General features: G+C 43.4%; 1 protein-coding gene across 1 annotated transcript; it reads right to left on the bottom strand.

Moving 5' to 3' along the window:
* Window positions 1-5,207: 5,207 nt before the first annotated feature.
* Window positions 5,208-6,196, bottom strand: LOC110725853 (vacuolar iron transporter homolog 2-like). Its single transcript, XM_021905315.1, has one exon. It carries the CDS (start codon window positions 6,076-6,078, stop codon window positions 5,404-5,406), a length of 675 nt encoding a protein of 224 aa, XP_021761007.1. The 5' UTR covers window positions 6,079-6,196; the 3' UTR covers window positions 5,208-5,403.
* Between the last annotated feature and the right edge of the window lie 13,125 nt (window positions 6,197-19,321).

Genomic DNA, 19,321 nt, shown 5'->3' with positions numbered 1-19,321 from the left:
AATGGCTAAAACCATGTTATTTATACTTGTAGGTTGATAATTTGATAATATATAAACTACGTAAGTGGGTGGTTATTGAGTTGTCCACTAAGATAACTAATTGCATGGAAAATGCTTCTGAATAACGTAAATGGAAAAGTAATGAAATTTGGTTTCTCCTTTTGACACTTTGTTTTATGCTTAGCTTTTCACTTAATCATGCAAATTGAGGTTTTTAAGTTATAGTCTTATAGAATTGATTGAAAATTCATCCGAAATTATTTAGCAACAATAAATTATGATCTCCTCAAACATATAATGATATAGTTGGTTTAACAATTTCTCTTTTTTTCACTTAGTATAAGTCATAGGCGCACATACTGCACAACATGTATTTTATACTCGCTCTCTCTGATCCCAAGGCCACCCTCTCAAATCAAATGTGAGGTCATTATATTTAGGGGTTGGACATCATGTTGAGGTAAATTACTATCGTCTACCATAATTGCTTATGTTAAGGTTAGATTTTAAGGGGGGGAAAAACATTAACATTGGTTCTACTATCATACTTCCTCCGCTTTTATTTACTTGAAACACACCCCTTTGACACGCATGTTAAGTAAGATATTAGACTAGGTAAACGGATAAATTAATTTACAAAATTTTAACACTTATAAGAAGAAATGGATAAGTTGCTACAGTTTAAATTTCTTAGCTAATTCATTCGTTTACCTAGTTTAATCACCTCATCGATAAGCGTGATAAAAGATGTGTTGCAAACATAAAAATAAAAAAATAAAATAAAATAAAATAAAATAAAAACTGAGGAAGTATTATATATATATTTTGAATAATATTGAAAATGGGCTTGGAATATCCAAAAACAAGGGGAAGAGTTAAATGGACCACACACTTACAAGTTACAAGCTTATAAGTAGTTACACCCCTATAACCAATTCATGCAATGAAGGGAGTTACGTAGCTTCTTACAGAACCATCTAAATGGTTTATATCTAATCTGATCTCTCATTGTATCCGACGTGAAACAAATCACATTTGTGAACATGGGATTTCAGCAAAGGTATTATATTTCTTCCTCTCAAGGAAAACCATAATTGCACTTATTATTACAAATAATCTATTTATTTGCTTAAAACCTCCTTCATTGTTTAAACAATGGTATTTGTTTGACAACTCATGGCTAAGAATTAACTTTATGTGTTTCAATGGATTCTTAGTATTCAAATTCCTTAATTAATTAGCTAGAAGATTTAAGGTGAAATAATACGAGTAAGATATACAACTAATAACAATGCACATGTTGAGAGTATATATTGGTGATTGAATGAGCTGAGAGGAAGACTAGAACGTCTTTTGATTTATATGTAATCCGACTCTACTCCGAGAAAGCCTTAAATTGACTCTAAAAAAGTTATCAATTTCATACATAACACAAACTTGAAATGGATTTCTAAATCGAATAACAATTTCTAAATCGAATAACAACCGTATAACTAATGTCCAACTTGAAACATGTATTAGTAAGCATGATGTAAGCTAAGTAATCCCACTTTTGGGTGTAAAAGATTCAACAAACCAAGGGAAGAGATACTTAAATATATCCAAGCCCTAGTAAGTTGTATTTATTCTTTTAAATTCTTTATACTCCTTTAAATTTCCACTAATAACAGAAAAAAGACATACTAGAGATGGATTGCTGAGTGTGAGAGCACCAAATTAATAGTAGGAGCCAAGTCAAATGCAACTTTTAAGCATTTTTTTATCAACTAGGAGTGTGTTATCCACACGAACACCACGAAGGTCCCCTTATTTGATTCATTTTTTGGAGTGTCCAACTTTAACTTGTACCCAACTAATTTTTGGAGTGTCCTTAATTGATATATTTCTCATGAATTATATATTCTCAAAAAATAACTAACTTACCTTGTCCACTCTTACGGGTATGACAAAATTGTACGCAACAAATTTTTGAGATTCATGTACTACTCTTTAGTCTAAAAGATATAATTAATACATTACTCTACTCAAGAGTTGGCTAATTAATTAGGTAAATTTTGCTTGTAAAAAAATTAGGTCAATTTTGGTTGACACCATAACTTTATATTGCTAAAATACAAAGTGTTTTGTTATCAATTATTTAATGAGAACTATAATGTTATAGTTATTGTCAATTAGTAATAGTGAAGGTGATTTCCATATAATTCATCTAGTTGTATTAAAAATTGATTATTTAAATATATTTCGGCACCTTATAATTTCGATTAACATATACGTCATATTTGTACTATACTAAACTCAATCAACAACTCAAGTAAGCATTATGGAAACAAAAACTTTAAATTTCATGAAACGTGAAGGTACAGATTGAATTAAACAAATGCATGGCCTTAAATATTTACTGAACCCGAAACAATATACACTGTATATTAAAGATGCAGCGATAGTGAAAAGGGGCAACTTTTTTTTTTTATCACAATCATCTACTCAAACTTTAATGATAATGAAGTTCTTAACATAATTAATGATAATTAATGAACATAAAAATATGTACTGTATATACCTAGTAACCTAGGTCAAGTTTCACCTAAGAATCTTCATTGAAATTAACATAATCCTAGCTAAAATGATAAGAAAAGGAGTTTAAAAATTAACTCTTCACCCCCATTTAAATTTTATTTATTTATTTTTTTTTTTAATAAAAGAAATTAGGTGGGTGAATACAACCAAGAATATACTCTAGATCTCTAAGGCTCTAAGTAAACAACTTGAATTTTTTTAGCCAATATTCTAATAGACATGGTGGACAACTTTTGCTAGTAAAAAGATAGAACAATGCATATTCATTTATAATTCAACAAATAAAATCTTTCTAATCTTTTTTAAACTTTAATTTATTACATTTGCAAAAAGGTTACTTGTTTTATTGGATAATGGAATTTCAACAAGGATTAGACGCACTAAAATCCTTGATTAGTGCTGCGTTTAATATTTATTATAATCAAGGGAGTGTGCCCTTCACACGACTACCACAAGATACCTCCATAAAATATTGTTGCACTATCTAACTTTGACGCAAGTATATCTTTGAATTCTAAGCAAAATTGCTAATCAACTTTCCACCCAAAAACTTGCGCATTGTTTGAAAACTCTCTTGTGTTTAACTAAAGAGCTTATCTTTTCGTTTTTAGGCCGTTGCAACATAATGGAATGCTCTATAAGTGTCTAATTTTATCTGTACCCTTTTAAACAACATCAATGACTATTGACGATGACACCAATATCAATCCCATCATAATTATAATGACGGGTCTTGAAAATATAGCTAAAATTAACATGAACAATCCAAAGTATTGAGCTTCTTCTCATTGTAATCCAATTACATTTTATGATGTGATGACACTTCTCAAAGTAGTTTCTTTTGTGTTAACTTGTTCTAAAATGTCTAAAAATTGCAAGTAATCTTGGGAGGGTCCCCACATAGTTGACATTAATTTAAGTTAAAATTTTATTGTAATTTTGATTAAGATGAAAAAAGAACTTAAATAATTGAGATTATTCTTGTTAATTTTTTCACATTTATATATTTACTTTAATCAAAATTTTAAAAAAAATCTTGTAAATTTTTTTTAATACTTTTTTGTTCTTTTTACTTGACCCGCTTTGAATTTTACACTATTCACCACTCCTCCTTTGACCGTACGTCTTTTGTGAATAATATGTAAGGAAAAACATATTTATGTTGGATTTTTTTGAATTCGTCTTAATAAGTACTATCATTATATATAACTTTTTTTTTTCTTATGGAGAATTAAAGTTATTGATCATTAAATTTTTGCATTAACAAAAGTGATAAAAGAAACAAGTTACATAAAATAGAGCAGAGAAAGTACGTATGATCTAATTTTTGTAAAAAATACTCATTAGGCCTATCAATTAAGTGGGATCAAATAGCCCCAAAATTGCCAATGTGCGTAGCCTTTACTCCTTTAGCAAGTTTTTAAATCAAGCATATGTAATAATGTACGTACTTTATACTTCCTCCATTTTTATTTAGTTGAACCTTTTTATTATCATGCTCGTCATTGCATGTTTTTAACGTTTAATATCTCTAATTATCAACATTATGAAATTATAAAAGTGGATATTAATAAATATACATCAAGACTATTCAAACAAGATCACAGATAAAGTGAGTCAAAGTATAGTGTGTAAATAGTGTAAAAGTTAAACGATGTCAGCTAAAAAACGGAGGTAGTTGCTTTGCATAATTTTAGGTCTTGGGTTTGAGACTCTTACTATACAAATCATTTAATTTTTTTTTTTTTTTTTTTGGTCGCATTACATAGAATTTTGCCTTAAGATTAGATATTAGCTAGAGCGCATGTTCCTTTGTTTTTTTTTTTTAAATATTTAAATAATGAAAAAATTCTGAAATGTTCTCATACGAAGATTGTTCCATTTGGATTAAAGCACTATATTAATTATCATGGGGGTTAATAAATTGATTTATACCGGTTTAGAAGCCTTGTGTTATACCAACTATATATGTCAAATACGATGAGTATTACTCCGTATTATTGTGTGTGAAATTTTTTTGATGGCAAGCAAGTCATGTACACGTTTTACATGGTACCATATTGTTAGCCAAATACGCTTGTATGTATACATTTAGATGAAGTGAGAGCGAGGGATAGTTCATGTGATTAGAGTTTTTTTCTCGATTTTAGGAGATTTTGGGATCGATTATCGACCCAACCCTTATGGGCCTTGTGGCTCTCTAAACAAATTAAAAACAAAAAAAAACCAAAAACTAAAAAAAAAAAAAAAAAAAAAAGATAAACCAAATTTTCATTTTCACACCATATACATAAACATCCTTTGTTTCTCAATATTTTTCACTGCATGTATTAAGAAACGGATGATGTATATATTCAATCAACAAATCTGTAATAATCAAGGTCTTCCTAAAGTAGATGATCACCTCCACAATTTTTTCCCATATCTCTTAAACGAAAACGAGGGTATCCATGCAGTTTATATTCATTTTATCCAAAAAAGAATTCCACAAGTTGTGTTTTGGGTTTTTATTTATTTTTTTCCTACCCCTTAGTTGGAAAGAAGACAAAGAATAGGTTTATAAATGAAGAATGTAATGAAAAACAACTCAAGTAGTTGCACATGAAACTGAAAGCACTTTTTAATCAAAGTTAACAAAAATAAATTTTTTACTCATTTAATTTTCCACAAATACACATTTAACAAGCTAAGCATTGATTAGGTGCTTACAAAGGTAAGTTCAACACGTGATGAAGTAGCCTAATTTTAATTTGTTACAACACCACCCAAAAAAAAAAAAAAAAAAAAAAAAACATAGATATTATTATTATTATCAACTTAATTAAATTAGAGGCCATATGTCCCCATCCACCTTGTTAAACCAAAAGTAATAGCCATAGCAAGCCAACCACCCAATAAAACCCTAATAGAAGCCCTTACAACCGGTGCTCCTCCTAGGAACGCCCCCAACCACCCAAACACGGCCAACGCCATTGTCACTGCCGCCACCACCACCCCAACCCTCACCTTATACTCTTGTATAAAGGAGGCCGCCAAAAGCGGGACCATAGCCCCTACTGAAAATGCCAAGGCCGAGGCTAATGCCGCTTGTAGAGGGTTTGGCAACCCCTCCTCATCCTTTTCCTCCTTTTGATCATCTCTTATGTTGTCTCTTTTTCTTTGAGCAACCTCGGTATCGAGTTGAGAGTACACGGACACGAACTCACCAATGGCCATGCTACAAGCCCCGGCGACTAGGCCAGCAAAACCAATGAGGATCATGGTCTTGACATCTTGTTTCACCGCACCAACTCCCATCATGAGTGATGCGGTGGAAACAAGCCCGTCATTGGCTCCTAAGACCGCCGCTCTTAGCCATTGAGCTCGTGTCGTGTAATCAAACAAGTCCTCTTCCTTCTCCACATCTTGTTGGTGTTGGCTCTCTTCATCACCCATGTGGTGGTTTCCTCGAATTGTTTCGAGCTTGATGGTGTTGGGGCGTACGGTTTGTTTGGATTCCATGTGGGCGAAAACTCGAAAAGGGTTGATTTTGCAAGGAAGAATAAGAAAGCAGGAGAGAATTTTGGCTTAGAATGAAGGTGATAGTTCTAGTGTTGTGAAAACATACTCTTTGAACTAAGCTATTTATAGAAGGAGGTTGAGGTACTTTTGTATATTTGTCTTAGCGGTTATTTTTGATAGAGTATAAAATATATTCCTGGGCCTCAACTATCAGTTTAAGCTTTTGGTTGAGATGGTCCACTGACATGGTATCAGAGCCAGCGTGACATATAGGTCACGGGTTCGAATCTCATCCACCCCCACTTTCAAGTGGAATATTAAGCGCTGGGTATGAGGAGGGCCCATGCTGCATCCACACTTCTAGCCCAAACGGGCTCTCGTGTGAAAGGGCGTGATAGAGTATAACACATATTCTTGGGTCTCAACTATCAGTTTAAGCTTTTGGTTGAGATGGTCCACTGACAATTTTCCCACTAAGATAAAATTATGTAATATTGCACATAATTGGACATTTATGTAATAATTAATTTGGGGAAAATACTGTGTTTTGCGTGGATAATGATCAAATGGATTTACTTTTTCCTAGTGGAGTGTGGCGGACACAAGCTCTTTATTAAACAATTTTTTATTTTTTATTTTTTATTTTTTATTTATTTATTTATTTATTTATTTTTATTTGTAGAGAGAGCGTAGTTAGAGAAATTTACGTTAAAAGGTTGGTTTTCCCACTAACATTAATTAGTGCAAGTGGCCAAAATTTCTTAAACAAATATATGAAAGCCGAAATCAAAATGAATCTGAACCAAACTGATCAAGTAAAATTGGATTAAGAATTCGAAATTATGAAATAAATTAAAATCTGTAAATTGAATACGATTTTGTGAAATACATGTTTTGTTGCAAATAAATGTCATGTGTATTATCTCTCCAATAACTTGATCCTTATTTATGTACATGTGATGATGCATGCATCTTGTTTCGGTTAAATATTTATGTTGTGTAATTAAGGACTCTAAATATACATGGTGTTTGGGTCCAATTTAGTCCAATTGGGCCTGGTCACTGAATGATCCAATTAAAAGCCCAAGGTTAAGGTTCAACTCTCCAAATGTGCTAAAGTCAAAAATCAACATCCTCAAAGCCATGTCAAGGTCAGTCAACGGCCCAATCAGCTTGGCCCAGCCCAACTGACTTCCGGGCCCAATCCGCCTCCTTCATTAGCCAAGGTATAAAAGCCAACAATTTGGTCAATTCTTGGCAAGACAAAAAAGCCTCAAGCAACTAAACTCTTGCACAGCTTTCTCTCTCTAATATACTGACTTAAGCATCGGAGGGGCCTTCCTCGGCGTCCCCCCCGAGGCTAGTTTACGTGTATTTGTTGTGCAGGAAACCCTCGGCTCCTGCGTCGTTCGGACCGAGACCAAGTTCCCTCAAGATAAAAGGATCTTCCGAGATTCGATTGTTTTCATCCGAAACAATTTGGCGCCGTCTGTGGGGAACGCTACTAAATTTCGCGTCAGTCATCAAACACTCCGGCAGTCGCCATGACTAAGAGTGGAAAGAGTTCCAAGAAGGCTAAGAAGGGAGGAGGCCGGATTACGGTGAGGGAACGCCAGCCGGTTTATCCCTCCCCGGAGCAAGCCTCTTCCGAATCGGAGGCCCCCATTTCTCCGGAAAGGGAAGCCTCAAGAGGTCCTAGCCTCCAGGAGGAGAACACCTCGCACCACACTCGGCAGCCGGGGCCATCCCCGAGACCGAGTGGCTCAGGTGCGAGGAACTCCCCGCCGCGCCATAGCGTGCAATCCAGGTCACATCCGCGGGAGACTCCTCCCTCCGGACCCTCCACCGAGGAAGTGGCCAGAGCAGTGGCCATCTGCATGGAGTTCCTTAAAGCTCAAGGGGCTCCAATCCAGATGCCTGATGATCACCAGCCGAGAAACCTGAAAAGGAGGATCGGTCAGGATGATGGTGGACAAGTTCCACCACATAGAGAGCTCGGCCAGAGGTGGCGAGGGGACACCCGAAACTCCAGTAAGGAGAGGAGGAGGAACCCTCAACCCTCTGACCACTCTGAAGCTCAGAATTCCATGGGGCCCTCCAAGGACCCGGAATTCGCCCGCCAAAGCGTTCACGAACGCTTGGGTTCGAGGGAGGTGAGTGTGCATAGCCGCCTCACCTTCCCAGAGGATACCGGACCCCACCCAACCTTGTCTCAGCCGGGGACGAAAACCACTTCCACCTCTGAGAGAGGAGGGAGCGAGGTCCCTGAGGCTGGGTACAAGGGGAAGGCGGTCATGGTTCCATCGAACTCGCCCTTCCAGAAGTGGATTCTGGAAGAGCATGTGCCAACGGTCAAAATCCCGGCACATATTACTTACGATGGTACCTCAGATCCTAAGGATCACATTGCCTCTTACGAGGGGCACATGTATCTGAACCCGAGGTCTGAGGCTACCTGGTGTAAATACTTTCCTACGACCCTCAAAGGTGTTGCCCAATCCTGGATCACCAAAGGGCTCAAGGAAGGCTCCATAACCGGTTGGAACGACCTCTCCAACAAGTTCAAGAGCAAATTCTCTACGGCCAACCGCCGAGAGAAGACCACTGCAGAGCTAATGAGTCTGCAGCAGGCGGAGGACGAGAGCCTCCGCGACTATCTGACTCGCTTCAGCAACGAGTCATCCGGAATCACAAGCCTGGATCAAGGCCTGGCCGTGTTCGCGCTACGGAACGGCCTCCAAGCTGGAAAGTTCCTGGACTTCATGGTCATGCATCCCCCGCAGACCCTGGAGGAAGCCTTGGAAGCATCGGATAGGTTCATCCGAGCCGAGGAGTGGAACAGATCCAGGTCTCAGTCTTGTCCGAGAATTGAGAAGCCGAAAGGGCAGCAGCCCGAAGTCTCGGCGCAGAGGAAAGGGAAGGCTAAGGCCTCAGAACCGTCCTCTGCTGCCGAGCCGAAGAAGGAAAGACACTTTCCCTACACGGGAAGGTACGATTCATACACTCCACTCTCCCTTCCCCGTGCTAAGATTTTCAGCACGACGAAGGACGAGGGGAGATTCAAAAAACCTCGTCCGTTGCCTCCCTGGCATCAGACGAGGGGAAAGGACCAGTGGTGCGAGTTCCATGACTCACCCGGACATCGCACCGAGGACTGCGTCCAGCTGAAGGACCAGATTGAGGATCTGGTCCGCAAGGGGTACCTGAGCCAATACCTCGCGGACAGGCGCGAGGAGAAAAAAGCTGAAAAAGATTCTCGGCAGGACCTCAACTTCGCTCGGAAGAAGGATAAGGGACCTCAGGGCAAGGAGTCCCTCGACATCCTAGTTATTTCCGGGGGAATCTCGCGAGGCACAGCCAAACGCCAACTGAGGGGTCTAACCCATCAGATTCATCAGGCTGAGCTTCGGCAGTCCCAGTCACCGGCGCCGAACATCCTGTTCACAGCCGAAGACTGTGAGGGGGTGGTATACCCCCACGATGACCCACTAGTAATCATTCTGGGCATCGCCAACCGCAACGTCTGGCGGACCCTCGTCGACGGCGGTAGCGGGGCGAACATCCTCTTCCGAGGAGCGTTCGACCAGCTGAGGATGGGAGCCGAGCACCTGGCCCCCGCACCCTACCCGGTGTCTGGATTCAACGGCTCTTCATCGTATCCTGACGGGAAGATTACACTTCCTGTCACCATCGGCGAAGGCCGAGCAGCTAGGAATATCATGGCCGAATTTTTGGTCGTAGATGCTCCATCTGCATACAACGTGATCATGGGGAGACCCCTCATTCACGGCATTCAAGGAGTCGTCTCCACGTATCATCAAATCATGATATACGTTTCAGACGAGGGACGCTCCGAGAAAATAAAGGGCAGTCAAAAAGAAGCCCGCCGATGCAATCACCTCAAGCCATCCACGTCTCGCCGAGGCGACCGTGGCGATGGGGAGGAAAAGCACCGGGACCGAAACGCCAAAAAGCCGAGAGGCTCAGACGTTTCGGCTAATGAAGCCCCAGACAACGAGAAATCTGATGGGGGCCAAAAGGCTGACTCCGCCTCAGAGCTGAACGACTCTGATGGCCAGCCGCGGTCAGGAAAGTCTGCTAATATTGATAGCAGGCCGGAATTCGAGGAATCCAACTCTAAGAGCATGGAGACGGATGACCTGACCGAGTCAATAGAACTGACCGTAGGAGATCCGAACAGATGTGTTAGCATCGGGTCGTCACTGGAGCCAAACACCCGTGCGGCACTCGTCCAACTCCTACGGGCCAGTGGAGACGTGTTCGCCTTCTCAGCCGCAGAAATGCCCGGGATTGATCCGGACTTCGTCTCCCATAGGCTTAATGTCGACCCCTCCAGTCGACCCATTAAGCAGAAAAAGCGGAACTACTCCGCCGAAAAGAACCAGAACATCGCAGCTGAGGTCGATAAGCTCCTAGATGCTGGGTTCATTGAACCCTGTCAGTATCCGGAGTGGCTGGCCAATGTTGTAATGGTTCAGAAGGCAAATGGTAACTGGAGGATGTGCGTTGACTTCACGGACCTGAATAGGGCATGTCCCAAGGACTCCTATCCGCTGCCGAGGATCGACCAACTGGTCGACTCGACAAGCGGGCATGCTCTGCTCAGTTTCATGGACGCATTCTCGGGATACCATCAGATCTTCATGCACCCCGAGGACCGAGCTAAAACAGCGTTCATAACAAGTTCCGGGTTGTACAATTACAGAATGATGCCCTTCGGATTGAAAAATGCGGGGGCAACATATCAGAGGTTGGTTGATCAGGTTTTCGCCGAGCAAAAAGGCCGAAACATGGAGGTTTATGTTGACGACTCAATCGTCAAAAGCATAAAAGAAAAAGATCATGTCACGGACCTAGCCGAAACCTTCGCCACCCTCAGAAAATACAAAATGAAGCTGAATCCGAAGAAATGTGTCTTCGGCGTGAAGTCAGGCAAGTTCCTCGGCTTCATGGTCAGCAAGAGGGGGATTGATGCAAACCCCGCCAAAGTACAAGCTGCTTTAGACCTCCCCGAGCCGAAGACAAAAAGGGATATTCAGCGTCTAGCCGGGAGAATGGCTGCCTTGTCCAGGTTCATCTCACGAGCCTCAGACAAAGGGCTCCCTTTCTTCAAGGCGCTGAAGCTCCAAAATTCAAAAGGCATTGAATGGGGAGACGAACAAAAGTCAGCCTTTCAGCAGCTCCGTGAACACCTGGCTCAACTCCCAACACTGGCAAGGCCAGTCGTAGGAGACATCCTATACTTATACGTGGCGGTCAGTCCAGCCACGGTAAGCGCGGTGCTGCTAAGGGAAGAAGAAAAAGTTCAACAGCCGATCTATTTCGTCAGCCACACCCTGACGGATGCCGAGACGCGCTACCCATTGTTAGAAAAAGTGGCTTATGCAGTGGTGGTGGCTGCTCGGAAGTTGCGACCCTATTTTGATTCTCATCGAATAGCGGTTCTAACTGATCAGCCGTTAGAGAAAGTCCTCGGCAAGGTTGAAAAATCCGGTAGACTAGCAAAGTGGGCTTTCGAGCTCACCGAGTTCAGTATCGGTTATCAGCCGAGAACAGCCATCAAGGCGCAAGCCTTGGCAGACTTCTTGGCCGAGTGCTCCTATCAGGAGACTCTGGATGCAAGGAGGAAAATCTGGACCGTCTTCACGGATGGGTCCTCCACCGTGAACGGTTCGGGGGCAGGGGTCGTCATCACCTCTCCCGAAGGCAAAACCTTCGAGTATGCACTAAAATTTTCATTCAAAGCCTCTAACAACGAGGCCGAATATGAAGCAGCCATTGCTGGCTTAGACCTGTGCATATCGTTGGAAGCCGAGCATGTCTACCTCAAGACAGATTCTCAGCTGGTCGCCAATCAGATCCGGGGGGAGTATGAGGCTAAAGAGCCTTCAATGGCAGCTTACCTCACAAGGATCAAATCGACAATTGCGAAGCTGAGATCTTTCGAAGTAGAGCTGATCCCAAGGGGTCAAAATGCTCAAGCGGACGCACTCTCCAAACTTGCAAGCTCAACTCTGACTGAGTTAAGCCGTTCTGTCTATGTGGAGGTGCGCCGAGAAAAGAGTGTAGCCGAAGCAATATCAATCTGCTGCGCTGCACTCGAGCCGAGCTGGATGGATGACATCCTGGCTTATAAACTCAGGGACGAGCTCCCCGAGGATAGGAATTCGGCCTCCAAGATAAAGCGGATCAGTTCACGATTCCTCGTCTTCGGCGGCCAACTCCTCAGAAAATCCTTCTCCGCTCCATTATTGAAATGCGTGGGTCCAACGGATGCCGACTATATTCTCCGAGAGATTCACCTCGGCATCTGCGGAAACCACATAGGAGGGAGAACCTTAGCCCACAAAGCTCTCAGGGCAGGGTATTTTTGGCCTACAATGATCTCGGATGCAAAGAACATGGTCAGAAAATGCGAGAAATGCCAAAAATTTGCACCGGTAATCCATCGGCCATGCCTAGATCTCCAGCCAATTCTTAATCCTCTTCCATTTGCACAATGGGGGTTGGATATTCTGGGACCCTTTCCCGAGGCCCCATACAAAAGAAAGTGGCTGATAGTCGGAATCGACTATTTCAGCAAATGGATTGAAGCGGAAGCTGCTTCAAGCATATCTGAGCAAACTGTCAGACAGTTCATCTGGCAGAACATAATAACTCGGTTCGGCATCCCAAAAGTTTTTGTGTTCGACCACGGCAGACAGTTTGACAACCTGCCCTTGCGCCGATACACTGATCAGTTCGGGATAAAATTGGCTTACTCCGCGGTTTGCCACCCTCAGAGTAATGGCCAAGCCGAAGCCGCAAATAAACAGATCCTTAACGCTCTCAGAAAAAGAGTAGAGGATCAAAAGTCCAAGTGGGTAGAGGAACTTCCGGGAACCCTCTGGTCACTCCGGACAACCGAGAAGGAGGCAACGGGGCATTCACCTTTTCAGCTGGTGTATGGATCCGAAGCAGTGCTTCCAGTGGAAGTGGGCTCAGAAAGCCTACGAGTGAATCTCTTCTCAGCCGAGGAAAATGAGCAGCTCATGAAAGAGTCCCTCGACTTCCTTGACGAGATTAGAGATCTAGCCCGAGAAAGGATGGCTGCACACAAGCTCAGAATGAGCAAGTCCTACAACCGAAGAGTCTATCAACGACCTCTCAGAGTTGGGGATTTAGTTTTGAGGAATGCTGCAGCTGTTCAAAAAAGTCGCATTCATGGCAAACTCTCAGCATCTTGGGAGGGACCTTATGAAATTTATCAAGAGCTTCAGCCCGGTACCTTCAGACTCAAACAAATGGATGGCACCGAGCTGAAAAACCATTGGAATGCCGATGTGCTCAAAAAATACTATGTGTAAATCCTTCGGATAGTACAATCCATGTAAGTACACTGATTTTGTTTGTAAAAAGGCCATCGAGCCAGTATTCATTCAGATTGCGTGTATTCTTTAAGTCTTTATGCTTTCTACGGTTTTTCAAAAATTCAAGGTTTCATTCGGCGCTGTCCGGGGTATTGCATAATGATGCCTTGTACCTCGGCAAGCCGTAAAACCTGCCAAAAAAGGATACAAGCCCGAAGTATTGCATAGTGATGCCTTGTACTTCGGAGAATCTGTTCCTTTGGGCAAAAAGGCCATAGACTTATCCGAAACATAGCCTAAAAAATAGGAACTGATAAAGCCCCGAAGTATTGCATAGTGATGCCTTGTACTTCGGATGAATCAGTTCCGGGTGGTAGTTGCAACTCTGAAGTATTGCATGATGATGCCTCGTACTTCAGATAAACTGCTGCCCCGGCATGGTGTTTCGGATAGTTGTTCCCTTGGATGAATTGAAGAAAGTGTCACAAGAGTACCATCTCTAGAGTGAAAACTCTCAGGTGGGAAATCAGTACTTTAAAAACAGATGTAGAAAATAAAGCAAAGTGTTCAAAGATCCTCGGCTTAGCCGAGAAAAATTATCAGCCATTCCAGAATTCAGAAGACCTCATCTTCAGATTTCTGGGGGGCAGAGGGAAATAGAGAAATGGCACAACTGATCTAATACCCTTCAGCTCAGCCGAAGTTTGATACTTATGTCAGTTTTTTCACAAGTTGAAAACATCCGAGTACAAACGGCAAAAAGAAGTCTCAGCAGAAATGATTCTCGCTAGCCGAAGTTCTACACTTAGCAAATATTTGAAAGATCATTCAAAGAAAGCAGTAAAGTGCGAAGACTGGTAAAGCGAAGAAAAAAAAAATATACACAAGAAAGCTGAGAAAGTGAACTTCTTTGAAATAAAAATGTTGAATTACAAAAATAGTCGGCAGCCGCCCACAAGCGGAAAGTAACAGCTGCCGAAATACGTACATAAGCAAAAAATAAAACTGCTGTACGACAAGGCAAGCTGAAGCAAAAAACAAGGCAAAAAACTCAGAAAGCGGCGAGTCTAAAGTTAAGCACATGATGAACCGCAAGATTCTGAAGACGACTGCCCGAGTTCCTATGCTTCAGCCGGGGGATCAGACTGATCAGCGTTGAGTCCCATGGTGGCCTCAGCCCCAGCAGCAGAAGAGGCGGGCTTTGCATTTTGCCGAGCCTCCCTTTCCCTCTGCTCAGCCTCCAACTCCATCCTCTCAGCTTCTTCCTCGGCTTCCTCAGCCTTAAGGATTTCAGCTTCGATTGGAGTGGCATACTTCATGTGAGGGTCTTCGGGATCTTGGACCCATTCAGCACATTTGGACCAGTCCAGCTTCGGCTCAGCATGAAGGCAGACCCTTCGGCACACTCTGAACCCGTTTCTAAAACCCATTTCATACTCTTCTCGGGTATAGATACGGACTTTGAGTAGAGCCTCAGCATCGGCCAACTTCTTCTTCGTCTCCTCCAAGTCTTCCTCGGATCTCTTCAGCTCATCGACGAGCTTGGAGGAGGAGCCTTTCAGCTCGGTAAACTCTTGCTGAACCCGGGAAGCCTCGGCCTGAACTTGGACCATTTCTTCCTTCTTGGCAGTGAGCTGATCCTCAGCCTCTTGTAGCTTAGCTCTTTGAGCTTCAGCAGCAGCAGCAGCCTCTGAGAGTTGGACGTCTTTGGCCAAGAGCAACTCTTCAGCAGCCATTCGGCTGGCTTCAAGAGCCTCTAGACGCTGCTGCACTTCAGCTTGTGCAGCAGTTCCTTCTTGAATTCGGCTCTCAACAGCAGCCTTGAATTTGGAGACGTCCACTCCCATATGCTCCTGGAGGAATTTTTCCCCTTCCATCAGTGGGGGAAAAACCTCCATCTCCATAGCATCACAGAAGGTTTTCAGAGCTTCGGCAGCTTTTTTACCGTACTCCTCAACCTCCTGCTGCTTCTCTTCAGCTGCTGCTTGCTTCAGCTTAGCAAGCTTAACTTCCTCTTCAGCCACCTTCCTTTCGTGCACAGCAGCGTCTACCCTATCTTGTAGGGTATCAATCAGCTCAACAGTGAGAGTCTGATTGTGCACGAACTGAAAACAGGAAGACAAAAAATAAGTAAAAAAAAATAGAGCTGAATTTCGGAGGAAATGAAGGAAAATTACCTGCATCATCAGCAGTTGGTTAGACCTGGCTGGGTCAGGAACTGATCTACTGGATTCGCCCATCCCAGCAGTGGCCTTCAGCGACCAGATCCTTGCCCTGTCTACTTCGGACATGCCAGCAAAACTGCCGAAGTAGGCTTCAGCTCCTTCTCGGTTTTGACCCCATATGAGGTCCCAGATGTGATCTGGGATTGGAATTCGGGGGGCCGAGAAACCCATTTCTCCAGAATGCAGAGTCTGGAAAGAAGGGAAGGACGACGATGGAGCTTGATTAGCTTTGGTTGTCTCAGCATCGTCCTTCTCAGAGGAGTCAAGTACTATGACCTCCTCTTCTTCAGGGGTGAGGACGAAAGCCTCAACCTCTCTTGCGATATCTGCCGTGAAGCCTTCAGCACTTGACATCACGGCATCTTTATTTTCGTGCTCAGCAGCACTCTCCTTGATTTCTTCTTGGACCCCTCCCTTAGGTTCGGGAGTTCTCTGATCCACCTCCATCTCAGGAGGTGGCGGAGGGGTCTTTTGAAGAGATTGGGGTGTTGGCTGGGGAACCCTCGGCGATCCATTGCCTTCCTCAGGTTCCCTTATTGCGACGCCGATGGTCATCGGCCTCTGCTGAAAGTCATGAGGGCCGATGATGGCCATCCTTCGGCGCCTTTTCAGAAGGGGCTGCTCGTCCATATCTGAGTCTGAAGACTCTTGTATTTGATCTTCGGGACGAACAGGAGCTTTGCCTTCTCTGTGTCTGGTACTCTCTTCAGACTGTAACAGACAGGGGGAAGAAGAGTGTGAGTAAAAAAAAAAAAAAAGAAGAAAGACAAAGTTAAGTCTAAAGGCTCACCGAGGTCTTCAGCAAAGCCTCGTCTTCTTCAGCTGCCCTAGCCGCAGCTTCTTCAGCAACTCTGGAGGACCCTTCTCCACCTTCACAAGCTTCAATAACCCGTGCAACCTCTTCGGCTGTACGGGCAGCTTCAGCTTCTTCTTCCAGCAGCTGAAACAAGGGATCTCTCTTCTTCCACCAAGGCTTCTGCCTCTGATACAGAGCAACAGCCTCAATTTGGAAGTGGGAAGAGTCTAGGTGAACCTTTCGGCGCCTTGGTTCAGTGATAGGGGGAGCCCGATCAGTTACGACTCGTTCTCGGTTGACGCCAAGGCGAGCGTAATCAATGCCGACGTTGGTCTCGTCCCGTTCTGAAAAAGAAAAGGGGAGAAGTCAATTCAGTTAGTTCGGCACATCACAAGAAAGCAAAATGAAAGAAAAGAGATAATTAAAAGGCCTCGGCCCCAGCCGAAGAAGATTACCATCCCTAAACTTTCGGCTGAGGCCGACAGCTGCCAGCATATTCTCTTGGAAAACATAGTGCGTATCGGGGAGCCAAGTCTCCGGGATATGCTGCATTCGGCCGCTGCCTCCCCGGTTCGGCAGCTTGCCGAAGATGTTCTGCTGATTAAGGTTCGGGTCTGGCCCGCTATCTTCGGGAGGACCTAAACTTCCCATATCAGGATCCGGCTCGGCAAGATACCGGGGAGCGCTGAAAACGTAAGGGTGGCTCGGCTCCGTGGGTGCCCTAACCCAAATCCATTGACCTCTCCAGTCCTTGTCTGAAGAGTCATTTGGCCACATGGTCAAGTATTGGGGCCGGGACTCAATCCGATACCACCCAGAACCATGGCTTCCGTGCCCACTCTGAATATTTGGCACTAGCCGATGGAGCTTTCTGAAGCAGTGCAGGTTCGGCACGTATCTGAAGAACTTGCAGACCCATAAGTACGTCATTACCCTTCGGATGCTGGTGGGGGTCAGCTGGCACAGGGAAATGTTGTAATGGATCAGCAAGTCTCGGACGAAAACGTCCAAAGGGAACCTCAGCCCATACTGAAGCTGTCTCGTGTACACCCCCACATACCCCGGGGGTGGACGATGGATTCTATCGGATGCTGAGGGCATTCGGCACCAATATCCATCAGCTTCAAAAATGCCGTAGTGCAACTCAATTTGCTCGGCAAATCGATATTGATCGGCGTTCTCTACCCACCATGAGTAGGGGCGGTTCTTTATCATGGCCGAAGCGACTTCGGCATTCTCCCACTCTGAAAACCCAGGGAGGATATCCCAAAGGACAGCGGGAATTTCATCGTCCCGTCCAGAAGCACTCGGCTCATCCGTTCTCTGAGGAGGAGCCGAAGAAATGGGAGTCGCCCTAACCCCTTCAGCAGGGTCAGACTCTGTCCTTCGTCCATTCCAGGTCCCAATCCTGTCCCTGGGATCGGGGATTAGCCTTGCTCTTCTTGGAGCACGGGCTCCACCTCTAACTCCCCTCACCATTGACGAATTTCGAAGGAAAAAGTCGAAAAAGGGGAAAGAGTGCAAAGTCGAAGAAAGATGAAATAAAATCAAAGGAATTTACCTTGATCTGAAGCAAAAGCCGCCGATTTACGAATTGGTAGTGACAAGTCTCAGCTTCTAAGCTTAATGCTCGGGGAATTTGCGAAGTTTTGATGCGGGCTCTTGAGCGTTCTTGAGAATTCTGGGTTTGTGTTGATGAGTGAGTGGGGAGAGAAGACGCGCCTCTATTTATATCTCCAGAAATGGGAATTCAAGGAGTCTGCGTTTCAATTTCTCTCAAGCACCCCACTAAGTAACCGTTAAACACACGACCTTGCAGTTAAATCGCCCACTACCCATCCAACTTCCGCAATTATCCACATTAACTGTTGTTATCTCATTAATCATGGGTTAATTACGGTTTAAATTCACATTTTTGGATTAACAAATCATTCACTTCCCTCCTTTTCTGATTAAATCAAACCCGACCCGTCATCCTTCCAAATCGGGTCTGGGGGGCAAGTTGTTTGGGTCCAATTTAGTCCAATTGGGCCTGGTCACTGAATGATCCAATTAAAAGCCCAAGGTTAAGGTTCAACTCTCCAAATGTGCTAAAGTCAAAAATCAACATCCTCAAAGCCATGTCAAGGTCAGTCAACGGCCCAATCAGCTTGGCCCAGCCCAACTGACTTCCGGGCCCAATCCGCCTCCTTCATTAGCCAAGGTATAAAAGCCAACAATTTGGTCAATTCTTGGCAAGACAAAAAAGCCTCAAGCAACTAAACTCTTGCACAGCTTTCTCTCTCTAATATACTGACTTAAGCATCGGAGGGGCCTTCCTCGGCGTCCCCCCCGAGGCTAGTTTACGTGTATTTGTTGTGCAGGAAACCCTCGGCTCCTGCGTCGTTCGGACCGAGACCAAGTTCCCTCAAGATAAAAGGATCTTCCGAGATTCGATTGTTTTCATCCGAAACACATGGTATAGATATGATGATCAATTGATCATGATTTGGAGACTTATTTTACGAGGAAAATGAGTTATTGGTGTAGATATGTTGACAATATGTCTAAACCTAGACAAACCAATGTGGGGTACGTCCAATCCACCATTAAAAACGACAATGTGCTCACTATATTGTGATTCCTTTTACGGTCTAGTTTGAGCTATAAATTTCTGGTTTGAATAAATAAATTTTGTTGAATTATCCAATAATAATGAACCCACAAGTCCACAACAACCAAAGAAACTGTGGCCCAATTTAACCAGTTGGGCTAAGTGATCAAAATTGTCATATCCATGTAAATGTTTGCTCCTCCATCTATTTTATCCCCTGGCTACCATCCTTTCTTAAAAATTCACATTACTACCTCCG

The sequence above is a fragment of the Chenopodium quinoa genome, unplaced genomic scaffold (assembly GCF_001683475.1).
Source record: "Chenopodium quinoa cultivar QQ74 unplaced genomic scaffold, ASM168347v1, whole genome shotgun sequence".
Lineage (NCBI taxonomy): Eukaryota > Viridiplantae > Streptophyta > Magnoliopsida > Caryophyllales > Amaranthaceae > Chenopodium > Chenopodium quinoa.
This window is presented reverse-complemented; position numbering and strand designations above follow the sequence as displayed.

Coding starts and splice junctions, on each gene's coding strand:
- LOC110725853 (XM_021905315.1), bottom strand. CDS start 6,078: ATGGAATCCAAACAAACCGTACGCCCCAACACCATCAAGCTCGAAACA.